The following is a 13210-nucleotide window of genomic DNA, read 5'->3' as shown; positions in this document are numbered from 1 at the left end:
ATCTATGATATTTTCCAGCAGCAATGCCTACATAAAAATGGGAGTTATTAATAAGACATTTAATATTTGAAAAGAATATTCCTTTAAGTTATATATACATATTCTACATGCATTAATTTAAAATATAAGCACATTTTATTGAATATTAATTAAAAGTTTTGTTCCATAGCTTTTAAAATATGTTCACATGGAATATTTATGGGTATATTTAAAACAAGTTAAATATAGGATGTTAAAATTACTATGGGATTTAACATTTAAAAAAAAAACGTTCTTTTATATAATTACCTCTTTGAAATGAGCCTGTAGGGCATTCATGCTCTTGTTTTCAGATGTGACAACATTTTGATCTGCTAATTGATGTATGCATTTCAGGTTTTTTTTTTTTTAATTGAGTAGGAGGATTTGAATTAACTGGGTTTTTTTCTTCTGTAAAGATATTGTGAGGTTTTTTAAAAGTAGGATTATTCAAAATATAGTCTGATATACCTGAAGGACATTGCTCTTCTCATAGTATTCATTTTTATCTTTATTCTCTGAGGTTTCTTTTTTTTTTTCTTTTTTTTTTTTTTAGTGAGGCAATTGGGGTTAAGTGACTTGCCCAGGGTCACACAGCTAGTAAGTGTTAAGTGTCTGAGGCCGGATTTGAACTCAGGTCCTTCTGACTCCAAGGCTGGTGCTCTATCCACTGTGCCACCTAGCTGCCCCCTCTGAGGTTTCTAAATAATGAATGGATTGATGTTTTCTTAGCACTTTCATGAAGTTGAATACTTACAATGACCAGAGGTAGATGCAGCCTAACAAAATTTATTACATTCATAGTTTCATTAGGAATGACAGGTAACATTACTCCATAAAATCAGCAACTTACTTCCTTTTCACAGGTAAGATAAAATTCAGTATCAAATCTTTATAAGTCACATTATTTGCATTAAAGAGCATCAGAGAGATTGTGATTGGTGTTGGAGACGTGTAGAATTCAGGTTTTACAACTCTCGGCGTGCTGTAAAGATGGTATTTTTTATCTATCTCTATATATCTTCTTACCCCCATTTCTCTGTCAAATTGTTATGTGATCATTGATGGGTATTATCTCCCCTACAAGATGGTGTTATAATTAAGTATACTTTTGGAAGAATCTATAACTTGTGCCTGTTACAGCAATTCCAGTATAGCTCCTGTTAAGGATTCATCCACATCTGTCCTTTTATACTTAAACAATAGCCTTTCCTGGAAATTTAGTCCCCATGTTCGTCCTAAAAAGAGCGGTTTCTCTTTAGACAAGCATGTCATGGCAAGAGTCTGGTTCTCTAACTATCCAAGTCATGTTTGGATCCTTTTTGAGTTTTTAATTTAGGTCCTATTGTTTCACTCTCATTTCTTTCTTTCTTTTTTTTTTCTGGTGAGGCAGTTGGGGTTAAATGATGTACCTAGGGTCACACAGCTAGTAAGTGTTAAGTGTTTGAGGTCGGATTTGAACTCAGGTCCTCCTGAATTCAGAGCCAGTGCTCTATCCACCACGCCATCTAGCTGCCTCTCATTTCATTTTTAAAAGTTTCACAACCTGATCCCTTCCTACATTGGCAGTCTTCTTTTCTTTTTTCTTTTTTCTTTTTTCTTTTTGGCAGAGCAGTGAGGGTTAAGTGACTTGCCCAGGGTCACACAGCTAGTAAGTGTCAAGTGACTAAGCCAGATTTGAACTTGGGTCCTCCTGAATCCAGGGCTGGTGCTTTATCTACTGTACCACCTAGCTGTCCCATTGCCAGTCTTACACATTTCTCCATTCCATATATTTCTTTTTTATTCTACCATCCTGACCTATTTCCATTCCTCTGAAGGAACTCCATCTCCCATTTCTGTGCTTTTCTGCTGGCTGTTCCCCATGTCTAGAATGCTCTTCTGCCTTAACCTCCTCTTCTTGAGTCCTGGGTTTCCTTCCAGATTTCGTTTCTTTGGTTCCTCCAAATGCTAGTGCTGCCCCTCTAAGGTTATCTTTTTTCTCTTTTGTATCTACCTTGTATGTACCTATTTATTAATGTATTCTCCCCTGAGCTCTCTGAAGAAACTTTCTATGGTCCTCACCTCTCTCTGTCTGCTCATCTTGCCTTTCTTTTACTTGACTTTTAGCTCCTTAAAGTGGGGCACTGTTTCCAGGCTGCAGTATCCCAAGCTTAAGATGTCCCAGGTGGTATGATTTCAGGAGAATCAGGTTCTTCCCTCGCCCGGCCTGTTTCCTGGTCCTAGATGACCCCAGACCAACTTGTCAATCAACCTTAGCTTTGTGTGTTGTGGTTGTTAGCTCCCATGAGCCTGTGCCCCTCCCCCACCTGGGCCACTTCTACTTGAGCCTACCTCCTGGTTCTCAGCAGGGGTGTAAAATCCAAGTTCTGCCTTAGCACCAGCATAGACCCCTGTAGTCTCTCCCCTGCCCAGGGCTCAGCCCACTCACCAGACTGTGAGCTTAGTTCCAGATGACACTGGTGCTTCAGCTGATTCAGAGGCTCTGGGGGTCTCCTTCTGTGGTGAGGACTTCCTGAGACTGGATCTGTGTCAGCGGTTGGGCCCGACTCCTGTATCAGCACAGCAGCTCCCTCCTTCTGACCTTCCATGCCGTTCTTGGTTAGAAGATGATTTCAGCACATTCTTCTGTGAGTTTTGCTGCTCCGGGCATTTTCCTATGGCCTTATTTGGATGTTTTTTGGAGCGATCGTGTCATGAGTTCGGGAGCTCACTGCCTTTCCTCTGCCATCTTGGCTCCCTCCCCTGAGCTCTCTGGAAGACAGGCACTGTTTCTGCCCTTCTTTGTATCCTTTCTGTTTAGCACTGGGCCTGGCAGAGTGAGTGCTTAATAAATGCTTGTTGTTTGATTTAACAATAATAACAGTAACTAGTGTTTCAACCAATATTAAAATTTGTGTTGGATTACAAGAATGTTTCAACCAGGATTCTGTTTTTGTGATGATTTTTTTTATCCTGAATCCATGAGATTTTCCAGCAGCAATTCTTATGTAGAAAGGAAGTAATTAATATATTTAATATCTGAAGAGTATCCTACAGTGCTTATCTATGTGTCTTCTATGTATTTCTATAGCACTTACTGTTTCAGACACCATGCCGTTTTCCAGTTATCTCATTTGATTCTCACAACAACTTTGGGGAGTAGTTGCTGGTGTGATCCCCATTTTACAGATAAGAAAACTCAAGCAAGTGGGTTAATTGACTTACCCAGGGTAACACAGCCTGATAAGAATCTGAGACTGGATTTGAACTCAGGTCTTCCTGGCTCTAGGCCCTGCACACTGGACAGGCATTTTGAGGTGTTTTCTTGTTAGATACAAAGTAGCATTGAGAGGGTGATAAATTTGTATAGTTGAGAAGCTTGTTAAGTATATATTAATGAGGAATATGGGATAAAAGGAGAGCTTTTAGTTGAGTGTAAAACCCTAGAAAAAGGGCAGTCCTGGACTGGATCACATATAATTTCCTTACTTTTCTTTGAGAAAGGTGGTTGCTTCCTTCTCTGTTTTAAATAAACAAGGTGATAAAAGTCTCCTTCCTTATATCATGTTAGGAAAATTGCCAATGATGCTAATAGGAGCATTGGGTACATAGCTACTAAACTAAGATTTATTCAGATTTCTGAGGAAAAGCAGATATCAGATTTAGGTTGGCCTGAGCAAGTAATCACAAGAGTTTGGTATAGGAATGGGGGCTTTAGAATGGGAAAAAGGGGATTGGAGACACACATCACCTGAGTAATCCATTGGGGCTACACAGGGCCATGAGAATAGATACGTTAATATCCCATGTAATGTAGGGGCAGAGTCTAGAATATTGGACTAATAAATCTAATAAGATAAAATTTAACCTGGGAATGGAAAGTCTTGTAGAACTTGGGTTCTTAAAAATAAATCAACTTTCTAACTACAAGATGGGTGGAAGTATGGTTCTTCCCCAAGAGATCTGGGAGATTTTATAGATGGGAGTGTGTTATGGCAGCCAGGAAAACTAATGTGGATGGGCCATGTTCAAGATTAGGGAGGTGATTTTCTTGTTATGCTCGCTGCACATGTCAGACCACTCCTAGACTGTTGTGTTCACTTCTGGGCTTAGGAATTATATTGATTAACCAGAGAGCTTCCGGAGGTTAGTGGGCAGGGTGATATAGGGATGGATTGGGGTGCTGGCAACCTTTAGGCTGAAAAAGAGCCCTTCAGATACTTGTCAAGGGCAATTAGACTTATTCAACTTGACCCCAGAGGGCAGACCTAGGAACAATTAGTAGAAGATACTGAGGTAAACCTACCTGGAAAAACAGAATGGGTTGCTTCAAGAGGTATTGAGTTCCCCCTTACTGGAGATTTTAAAGTAAGTACTGGTTAGCCATTTCCCTGGTGTGGGATTCTTGTTCTGATGCAGGTTGGCCTGGATGGGTTGTGAAGTGCCCTCCCAGTCAGTAATGGAAAAATATTTTAATCTTAATGACTTCCTTCATTGAGCCACAGTTTTCACCATTCTTTTTTATTCACAGGTGGAAAACCATGAGTTTCTTGTGAAGGCATCCTTTGATCCTCACCTGACAGAGTTAAGAGAGTCAATTACTGATCTAGAAAAGAAGATGCAAGCATCTTTAACAAATGCAGCAAGAGAGCTAGGTAATCAAAGGAGATGGGCCCATTGGTGGTTTGTTTAAAGACAAATGTGAGGAGGGGACAAGGGGGAAGAGAGTGATTCTATTATTCTTTATTTTGTTTGTTAGCCCTCATATGTATGATTTTACCGTAGAATGATTGAAATCCATAGGTCATCTGGTCCATTTTCTTCCTTTGTCTAGGCGGGAGTCATCTGAGCTAATGATTTCCATTGACATTTTATAACAGTGTAATGGTCACAAATGGTCACAACCTGGGGGACTCGTCCTTATGACTATTCATCTTATATAAGAGCTGCACTATCGTTACTTTAGAAGAGTATTGTTCCGGGGGCAGCTAGGTGGTGCAGTGGATAAAGCATGGGCCTTGGATTCAGGAGGACCTGAGTTCAAATCCGGCCTCAGACACTTGACACTTAACTAGTTGTGTGACCTTGGGCAAGTCACTTAACCCTCATTGCCCCATCAAAAAACAAAAACAAAAACAAAGAAGAGTATTGTTCCAGTAGAGAAAAACTTTTTTTTTAAAGGGTAAAGCCCCCCCACAATTTAGTTTTAATTTTACTTTTGATCATTGTCAAGACTATAGCTTTACTTTTCCATTCATTTTCCCTTTTATTATTGAGTTAGCTAAACAATTCCTAAAAGCCTAAGTGAAAAGGAAAGGTTGGAGGTGGGGTTGTTTGTTTTGGGGGGGGGGGTTTGGTTCTATATAGACTAACTTTTGGGTGTATGTGGCAATTTGCATGCATTGTCAACCTGAGCAAAGTCCACCCCTCAAACTTGGGAGAAGTCCAAGCTGGATTGAAAGCAGAAGTTTTATTAGGAGGAAAATCAGACACTAGTGTGGAAGCCCCCCATGTAGAGTTCAGAGGAGCCCACAGCCCAGGAGAGGCAGGGAGATTTATGCTTGAAAACCACAGAGAGGCGGTTCAGAGAGGGGCTGGGAAAAAAGAATGGACAATCCTTTCCCAGTAACAGGTGAACATGGAATCAGGATGTTTTTCAGGAACAGTTGACTGCAAGGCTGGTTTGGGCCAGTTTGGGGGTGGGGGAAAGGAGGTATAGCTCAGTAGGGTCAGTCAGTGAACACCAGCAAAGGCATCTAAGGGTGAGCAAGACTTTGACAAACTGCAGGCTCCTGATTGGCTCCTTTCAGCAAATAGGCGTATTATCACTGTGTCCAGTGCACCTGCCTGGTAAGGTAACTTATAGAAAATAGACATATGAACCTCAGGGGTACTTCCACAGTGTTATGATTAAACAATTCAGACTTTATGCAGAATTTTCAGTAAAGCTCTGGCTTTTGAATAGACAGTTTTCAGTTCCATCTATTTCCCATTTTCCTTCTCCCAACATTGATAAATCGTCGATGATGAACTATATTTCAGTGTTTAGAACAATGTAGCTAGCTGTAGTTATTAGTAGTTCCTCATACTGAATAATCAATTATTAACAACAAATAACAATGCTTATTATGTGTTCTGCTTAGATATGGGTAAGAGATCTCTTTATTATACAGTTAAGTTTTAAAAGACCTTAACACCATGGTTTTGCATTTAACCTTTTCAACCTACCACCATCATTGTTTATCTGTAATATATCAGTATATAACATGGGAGGGAATTTATAACCCAATGTAGGTGAAATACAATTTTCATTTATGTTCCACATATTTAAAATGATGCTTCTTTTCATTTGAAGTTGAATATTTAAAAGTAAGGCCTTTAAAGAAGGCTGGGGTGGAATGACCTGCCCAGATTAGTTTGAGATTAGAACCCAAACTTTGGGGATATAGTAAACCAAAATTTTACTTTGCTGTTTTCTTGCATATAGGCAGGAAGCAGTGATTTCTAATTATTTAGGAATGGAAGAATTCTACCTGCTTCTCAGCCCCCTCTCTGCTCCTTTTTACCTCTCCTTAATTATAGTTAACATGTATAGCATGTTATAAACCTTTAAGTGCTGTATAAATACTAAATAGCATTATTACTGCCAATGATAATGAGGAAACCTTATTATGTATAGCCTTATACTCCAAAGTTTCTATCCAAAGCCAGATAACTCATATTATAATCCTAAACAGAAGCTTATGGGAAGATCCAAGAGAAATAGAAAGAGGGAAAGAAGTATACTAGAACTACAGAGTTGGGAGTTGTTAGGTGTTAGCACCTCTGCTTCGCTGACGTTTTGGTTCCCTTTTCAGTTCTCTCTGTCTCCTTTCAGCACATCATTTGGTTTTTAAATTTAGTATCTTAATTGTGTCAGCTTTCAATTTGTATTACCATTCTGGCAAATTGATCAGCTTAAGGAATTTTAAGAATCAATGTCAGCAACAATTTTTCCAAGTAGAATAAAGATGTGTATACAGAATTGAAAAACTGAACAGTTTTTCTTTCTTATTAGTAAGTCTGCCAACTAGAAATTCATTATTAGCCATTTTTGTCTTCAATGCACTGAATAAGAGCAATAATATAGTCAAGACAGTGATATCTTATTGATTAGAACACCATTTGCCACTGGGGCCTAAAATAGGTGTGTTAGACTGATTGATATTGCTCAGGTACGTTGAAGAGGACCATAACGTTAGGAAGTGCTATCCTAAATTGGATTTAAATGAGGCAGGGCTGTGCAAGGTCACTAGCCTCACTCCTCTAGAGCCATCTGGGTTCAGTGGCAAGATATACATCAGGATGACTATACATGGCCCTGGATTTTTAAGGCAATTAGAGTTAAGTGACTTGCCCAGAGTCACGTAGATAGGAAGCATCTGAGGTGAGATATGGACTCAGGTCCTTCCAACTTTGGAGTCAGCGCTTTATCCACTTCACCATCTAGCTGCCCCCACTCACAACAGCAGCAAGCTCAGATATATATGAAGTGCTTAAAGCCCCTCACTGGGAAAACAAATTAAGTATTCATTTTAAAGTAAGACCCAAAATGTATTAAGTATTTGTTTTGCATATGATTGTACTCTAGGAATTTATATCCTTGATTATTATGAAGAGAACAGATTCTTTTTTTTAAGTTCTATGAATGACTTGGGTTATATTTTTTTACCACAGTTATTTCTTAGTTCACAGTAACTCTTCTTTTAAACATACCCCTTATAACATAAAAATTGTCAAGCAAAACCAAATTGGTAAAACAACCTCATTTAACAGCATTTACACCATTCTATACTTGTATAGAATGTATCACCTATCTACCAAAGGGAAATAAATATGTGTCATGTTTTTTTCTGGGACCAAGACTGATCATTTTCTGAATTTGAGTTTAGCTGTTTTTTAATGTTTTCATTTAGGTAATATATCTCACTCAACATTTCATGTCTTCAGTGAATAGATATTGAAGTACCATAGGCATCTAGGCAGGTCAATTCATTGCTACTAGAGAACAAACTTTGGTTAACCTAAGTGCCCGCTAGGTATAGAACTCTATTATGTGTGATGGGGCAAGACCCAAGATGTGGAACCCAACAGGTCCTGCTAGATTCCAGGTAAGGGTAAGAGACCGTGTTTCACAGAGATGAGACCACTGGACCAAGACTTAGAATGCTTGTGCAGTAAACTCTTTGCTGACATACTCTTTTTTTTTTTTTCCCCCTGACATACTCTTGTTAGGACAAGTCACTTGACTGCCAGGACTAACTGCTCTAGGTTTCAGTTTCCTCACCTTTAAGAGGAATGGGTTTAACTGTTTGACAACATATTTTCATGAATGAACACTAAAAGAAAGTGCCCAACTCCCTTGACCGTGATGTATGATATTTAGTTTTGTCACTTGAATTTCTAAAGGCTCCACAAATCACAGTTGTAAGCATGTGAACAACCAGTTGACTTATAAAAACCTATGACCACTGTAAATTGTTCTCATGAGAACTCACTGAAAGTGATCTGTATATCAGCCTCCAGATTTTTGGGGTTAGTAGTTATTAGATCTTTGAATTAAATAAAGAAAATTAATTCTATAAGACTTAACAGTCTTGATGTAGTTCTGGAAGGAAAGAAGAATTTGAGTAATTTTATAGTTAGATAATTTATCAGGCTGCTATCTGGCACTGAAAGTATATTTGTTTTGGTTCACATTCATTGATTTGATACAATTACATGAAAAAAAAAACAATCAAATTTCAAAGGTCATATTTCAAATCTACTTTCTCTTCCTAACCTGATTCTAAGGCTTAGAAGCTGGTAAACACATTAAACTGGACTCCAGTGCACAACTAGGATATTACTTCCGAGTGACCTGCAAGGAAGAAAAAGTCCTTCGTGGGAATAAAAACTTTAACACATTAGATGTCCAGAAGAATGGTGTTAAGTTTACCAACAGGTATGTGAATCTGTATGTTTTATTTTTAAGCTTTTATTTATTTACCTATTTTGATACTTTCTGTTTATTAGGACTGAAGAGATAGTGTCTGTATGCTTTCCTAATGGAATAGCATGATTTACATAATGAAAAGCACTATTAATCGGCATAGAAAATGCTGATTACTCTGTCCTATCAAAAATGTAATGATTTATGAGAGAAAGTTGACAACCCATGGCAAATGAATGAGATGATTTTTAAGACCATTTATGATGTTTCCTCATTTTGAGGTGGCCATAGTAGCTTACAAACTTTGATCAGCAGCCTTTATCTCCTTCTTTTCCATTCCTACTGATAGCCCATCAGGGATGGTGGTGGCAGTTAGTAGTTGCAACATTGATCTAGAGTTTGTATTGGGATGGGGTGGGGTGTAGTAGGGTAAACACCAGCCCTCTGGAAGCAGCTCCTATTTTATATAAGCACTTCTGCCACTGAATTTTTAGAAGTTGTGCCCACCTGATCTTCATGTAACACTCTCATTGGGTGGTGAATAAAGAGCTTCAGTCCTTGAGTATACCAAATAGTATAACAACTTGTTTCTGTTTCACTTGAATGTTTACAAAATGCTTTCCTCATAATATCCCTGTGGGGTAGTGGATACATTATTATTCCCACTTGATAGGTCAAGAGCCTAGAGCCCAGAAGGTTAAGGAGCTTGTTTGGAGTCAACAACAAAAGAGAGTCAGTCAGATTTTGCATCTAGGTCTTTTGGCTTTAAATCTAGTGTTCTTGATTTAGGGCTAGAAGAACCTTAGCGGGCATTGAGTCCCTCCTTTTAGAGATAAGCAAACATAAGGTCTTAGACTAGGTATTTAAGATCTCTGAGCCCCAGTTAGCTGATCTGTAAAAGAATGCTATTAACTATCATTAACTATTAACTACTTAATCATGATATTAACTGCCTGCTTATGGAAAATAAGCGTTTACTTGATATATAAATGTTGACTACAGTGTTTCTGCAAAGCTGTTCCCTAGGGAAAATGAAAGTGGTAAGGGATGGTGGTAGCATCTGTTTCATGTTGCTGACTGTCAAGGTTGTCTTGGGATTGATTAACCAAATTGTTTCCTCATTTTTATGGTGCTAGAACTTGGTGTACATTGATTTTTCTTAGAATTTCCTTTTTATTATTATGAACTTTTACAAAGTTCAACAAACACGAATCCTCATATATCAGTGTACCTTAAACTAATCTTATTCTTTTGGAACTTGAATCATTCTAAAAGGATGTATAATAATTTTTTCATGCAGTCCCCAGAAATTAATTTGCAATTTATAAGTCTGAATTTGCTCAATATCCAGTTTCTATTTTGAGAAATCAGTGGTACAAAGGATCCCTCTATTTGCCTAAATTTGTGCCTTATTTTTATATTGATACATGGCTTTGAAAGCCACCTTCCCAGATCATTATCCTGTGTTAGTTTAGCCTGGGCACTGCCTTAATGTGGTTTGTGCCCAAGACAAAGGCAGTCAACTTTCATTTTTTTCTCCTCTAAAAGATCATCTTGTTATTTCTTCAGTGTATTTTTATTTTGTCAGTGTTTTGCTTTTTCCAGTTTCACTGTGAAGAAAGAATATTGGCGAATGTAGCTGTGTAATTGAAGAGAACCTAAAACCAAAGAATATTGCTGATTCTATTAGGTCAGAGGAGTTTAACTGGTACAAGTGTAAAGGAAATAAAACAGCTGCTTTATCCACATTTAGAGGAGCTAAGGCAAAGCATAAAAGCTATATGCAATTTTGAGAGGGATATGTCATGGGGATAACGGGGTACAGGGTTTGGGGTCCTTAGGAATGCCTCTTTAAAGAATTGCACCCTCTTGCACACAAAAGCGGTTAGAATAAGATGGTAGTTTATTTTAGGGCTGAGGAAGGGAAGGGAGGGGAAGGGAAACCAAGAGAAATCCTTGGACTTCTCATGGGGAGAAAGGCATGGCACAAAGCATGTGGCTCTGAAATACCAATCTCCTTGAGCAGGAGACTGGCAGATACTTTTATAGAGGACTGATGGGGGTGACCATCTGACTGTGGAAAGTTCCTTTAGTGAGGGAGGACCATCCCCCACTGGTGGTGGCTAGAGGAGTTGGGTGAGGGGCGGATGCAGATCTCCCAAGCCTTCTCTTCAGGACCCAAAGGAAGCAGCCACACCTAATCTTTTTGCCCCAGGGTTGAGGGAAACTAGAATGAAGGGTGGAGGTCCTGAAGCTAGCTCAGTCCGATCTGGTTCCACTTATCTCTTTAGGTGTGTCTGTCCTTTGGTTTAGTTTCTCAAGGAGAAGGTTCTTTGATGTGCCCCAGAGAACTTCTGGGGTGCCCTGGGCCCATAACAGATAAAATGTCCAAATAATATATGAGCTTTTAAAATATAGAGGGAGAAGAGCTAATAGGGTATTTTCTTCATATAGTAGGTACCCATTGTTTCTTGAATAAAAAAAATAAAAGGAAAGCTACGATCTTTAAAGTTACTGCTTTGTTCACATATACTTTCTGAATACACAATATGGTGTTCAGAATAGCAGAAAAATAATGTTAAAAGCCACATAATGCAGGATCATGCCAGTAAATTGCCACAGAATCTCAGAATTGGAAGAGCCCTTAGAAATCATCCTCCAGCCGAATTCTGTCTCATCTTATGGATCCTCCTGTGTAAAATTCCTGATAAAGCATCTGTTTCTATACTTCTGATGTGGAATTCATTACCTTATTTTACCATTTATTCCATTTTCAACAGTTCTAATTGTTAGGAAGTTCTTCTTTGTATTAAACTAAGAGATCTGTCTCATACTTGGTACTCCTTGATTCTGTTTCTGCCCTTTGAAACCCAGCAGAATAAACTAATCCTTCTTGGAGAGGATAACACTTCTCAAGTCCTGTAATGGAAAGAGCTCTGGGATCACCTCTGAATGGGTGAACCCTGTCTCTTATTTCTCTGATCCTTCCTTTCTTTAACTCTAACATGGAGATGTAAAAAAAAATATTCTAACTATAATTAATCTGCAAAAATTATAACTGTAGGCTATCTGAAAAATTATAACGCTGAAAAATTTTAACTTTCTATAGCTGTATTAGCATCTGAAAAATTATATCTGGCTCGTAAGTCCCTTTATGGTCGCCATTCAGTGTAAAAAATATAATTAACTGGGGGGCCTAAATCTGTGCACTCCTGGCTGGCTATCTGACTGCTTTTAGCTGGTAAAACTGTAGCTGGCTATTAGCTGCCTAAGCCAGTCTGCAAGGGCCATTTAAAAATTCCCCCACTGCTTCTCCCAAATTGATAAGAAAAAGATTAGGAAGGCTCTTTTAATTTAACAGCAAAAGGCTTAATTAGGTGAATAAACTTAGGGATAAAGACAACAAAAGTAAAAAAAGACCTGTGAACTTACTCTCTTTAACTTTCTCTCCTCTGCTGCCTGAAATCTCTCTGTCTCGCTGGTCCGCTGCTGCACCGCCTGTGCTCACAACCCCGAGCTGCATCTCCTTCCTCAGTCCTCTTACCAACCCCCTTTCTCAGTCTTCATACGTCCCTTCACTCTTCCTCCTGACAACCTCTTAGCGTCTTCACTATGTTCCCCTCTTCTAACTTCTCTCTCTGTAGCGACCCCCGCTTCACTGTAGCAACCCTTCCTTCTAATTGAAAGCCCCCTGTATCTCAGTCTCCTTTCACTCTTTTTCTCCTTCACTCCAGCTCTCTCACTGCTCGACCTTCTTTTAGCATCCTCCCTGACTAACTACCCCAGCATATAAAAGGCCTCTCTTTCTCACTTGAAACCCTGGCTGACCACACCTACGTATGCCAAACTAATTTGTTGGCTCCCCCAGGCCCCGGCCCAAAGCTGGCCAGGCCACTAAGCCTTCATGAAATGCGCCCGCTGGGTGGAGGAAGCTGGCCAAGCTGGCCTTTGTGAGGCTTATGGGCATATCCCCACTGAGTGGGGAGGCTTCTGTGTGGGGCAGTCTGGAAAGAGCAGTTGCACTGGGAGGGGCGGCCCAAGGCTAATTTTAGTGCTTAGCCTACAGGGAATATTTTCCCTCTACTACATAGGGTTGTTGTGATGAAAGTTTTTTATAAATCCTAAAAATGTTCTATGACTTAATGCTAGTAGGGTAATTAGTTCCTCCTTGAGTCTTTTCTAGGTGTTAGACCCAGTACTTTAAAGATTTTTTCATGAGTTTCCAGATCTGCTCACCAT

The 13210-nt window shown here is 39.1% G+C and overlaps 1 protein-coding gene across 1 annotated transcript in view; it reads left to right on the top strand.

Moving 5' to 3' along the window:
• MSH2 (mutS homolog 2) overlaps nucleotides 1–13210 on the top strand; it is a 79178-nt gene that overhangs the window by 44937 nt on the left and 21031 nt on the right. Inside the window, exons 9-10 of the mRNA XM_043989077.1 lie at nucleotides 4532–4655; nucleotides 8833–8983. Of these exons, the coding sequence (XP_043845012.1) occupies nucleotides 4532–4655; nucleotides 8833–8983 (275 nt within the window). The remainder of the gene's footprint in view (nucleotides 1–4531; nucleotides 4656–8832; nucleotides 8984–13210) is intronic.

Source organism: Dromiciops gliroides, chromosome 2 (genome assembly GCF_019393635.1).
Source record: "Dromiciops gliroides isolate mDroGli1 chromosome 2, mDroGli1.pri, whole genome shotgun sequence".
NCBI lineage: Eukaryota > Metazoa > Chordata > Mammalia > Microbiotheria > Microbiotheriidae > Dromiciops > Dromiciops gliroides.
The sequence above is the reverse complement of the archived record's forward strand: the minus strand, read 5'-3'. Positions and strand labels throughout refer to the sequence as shown.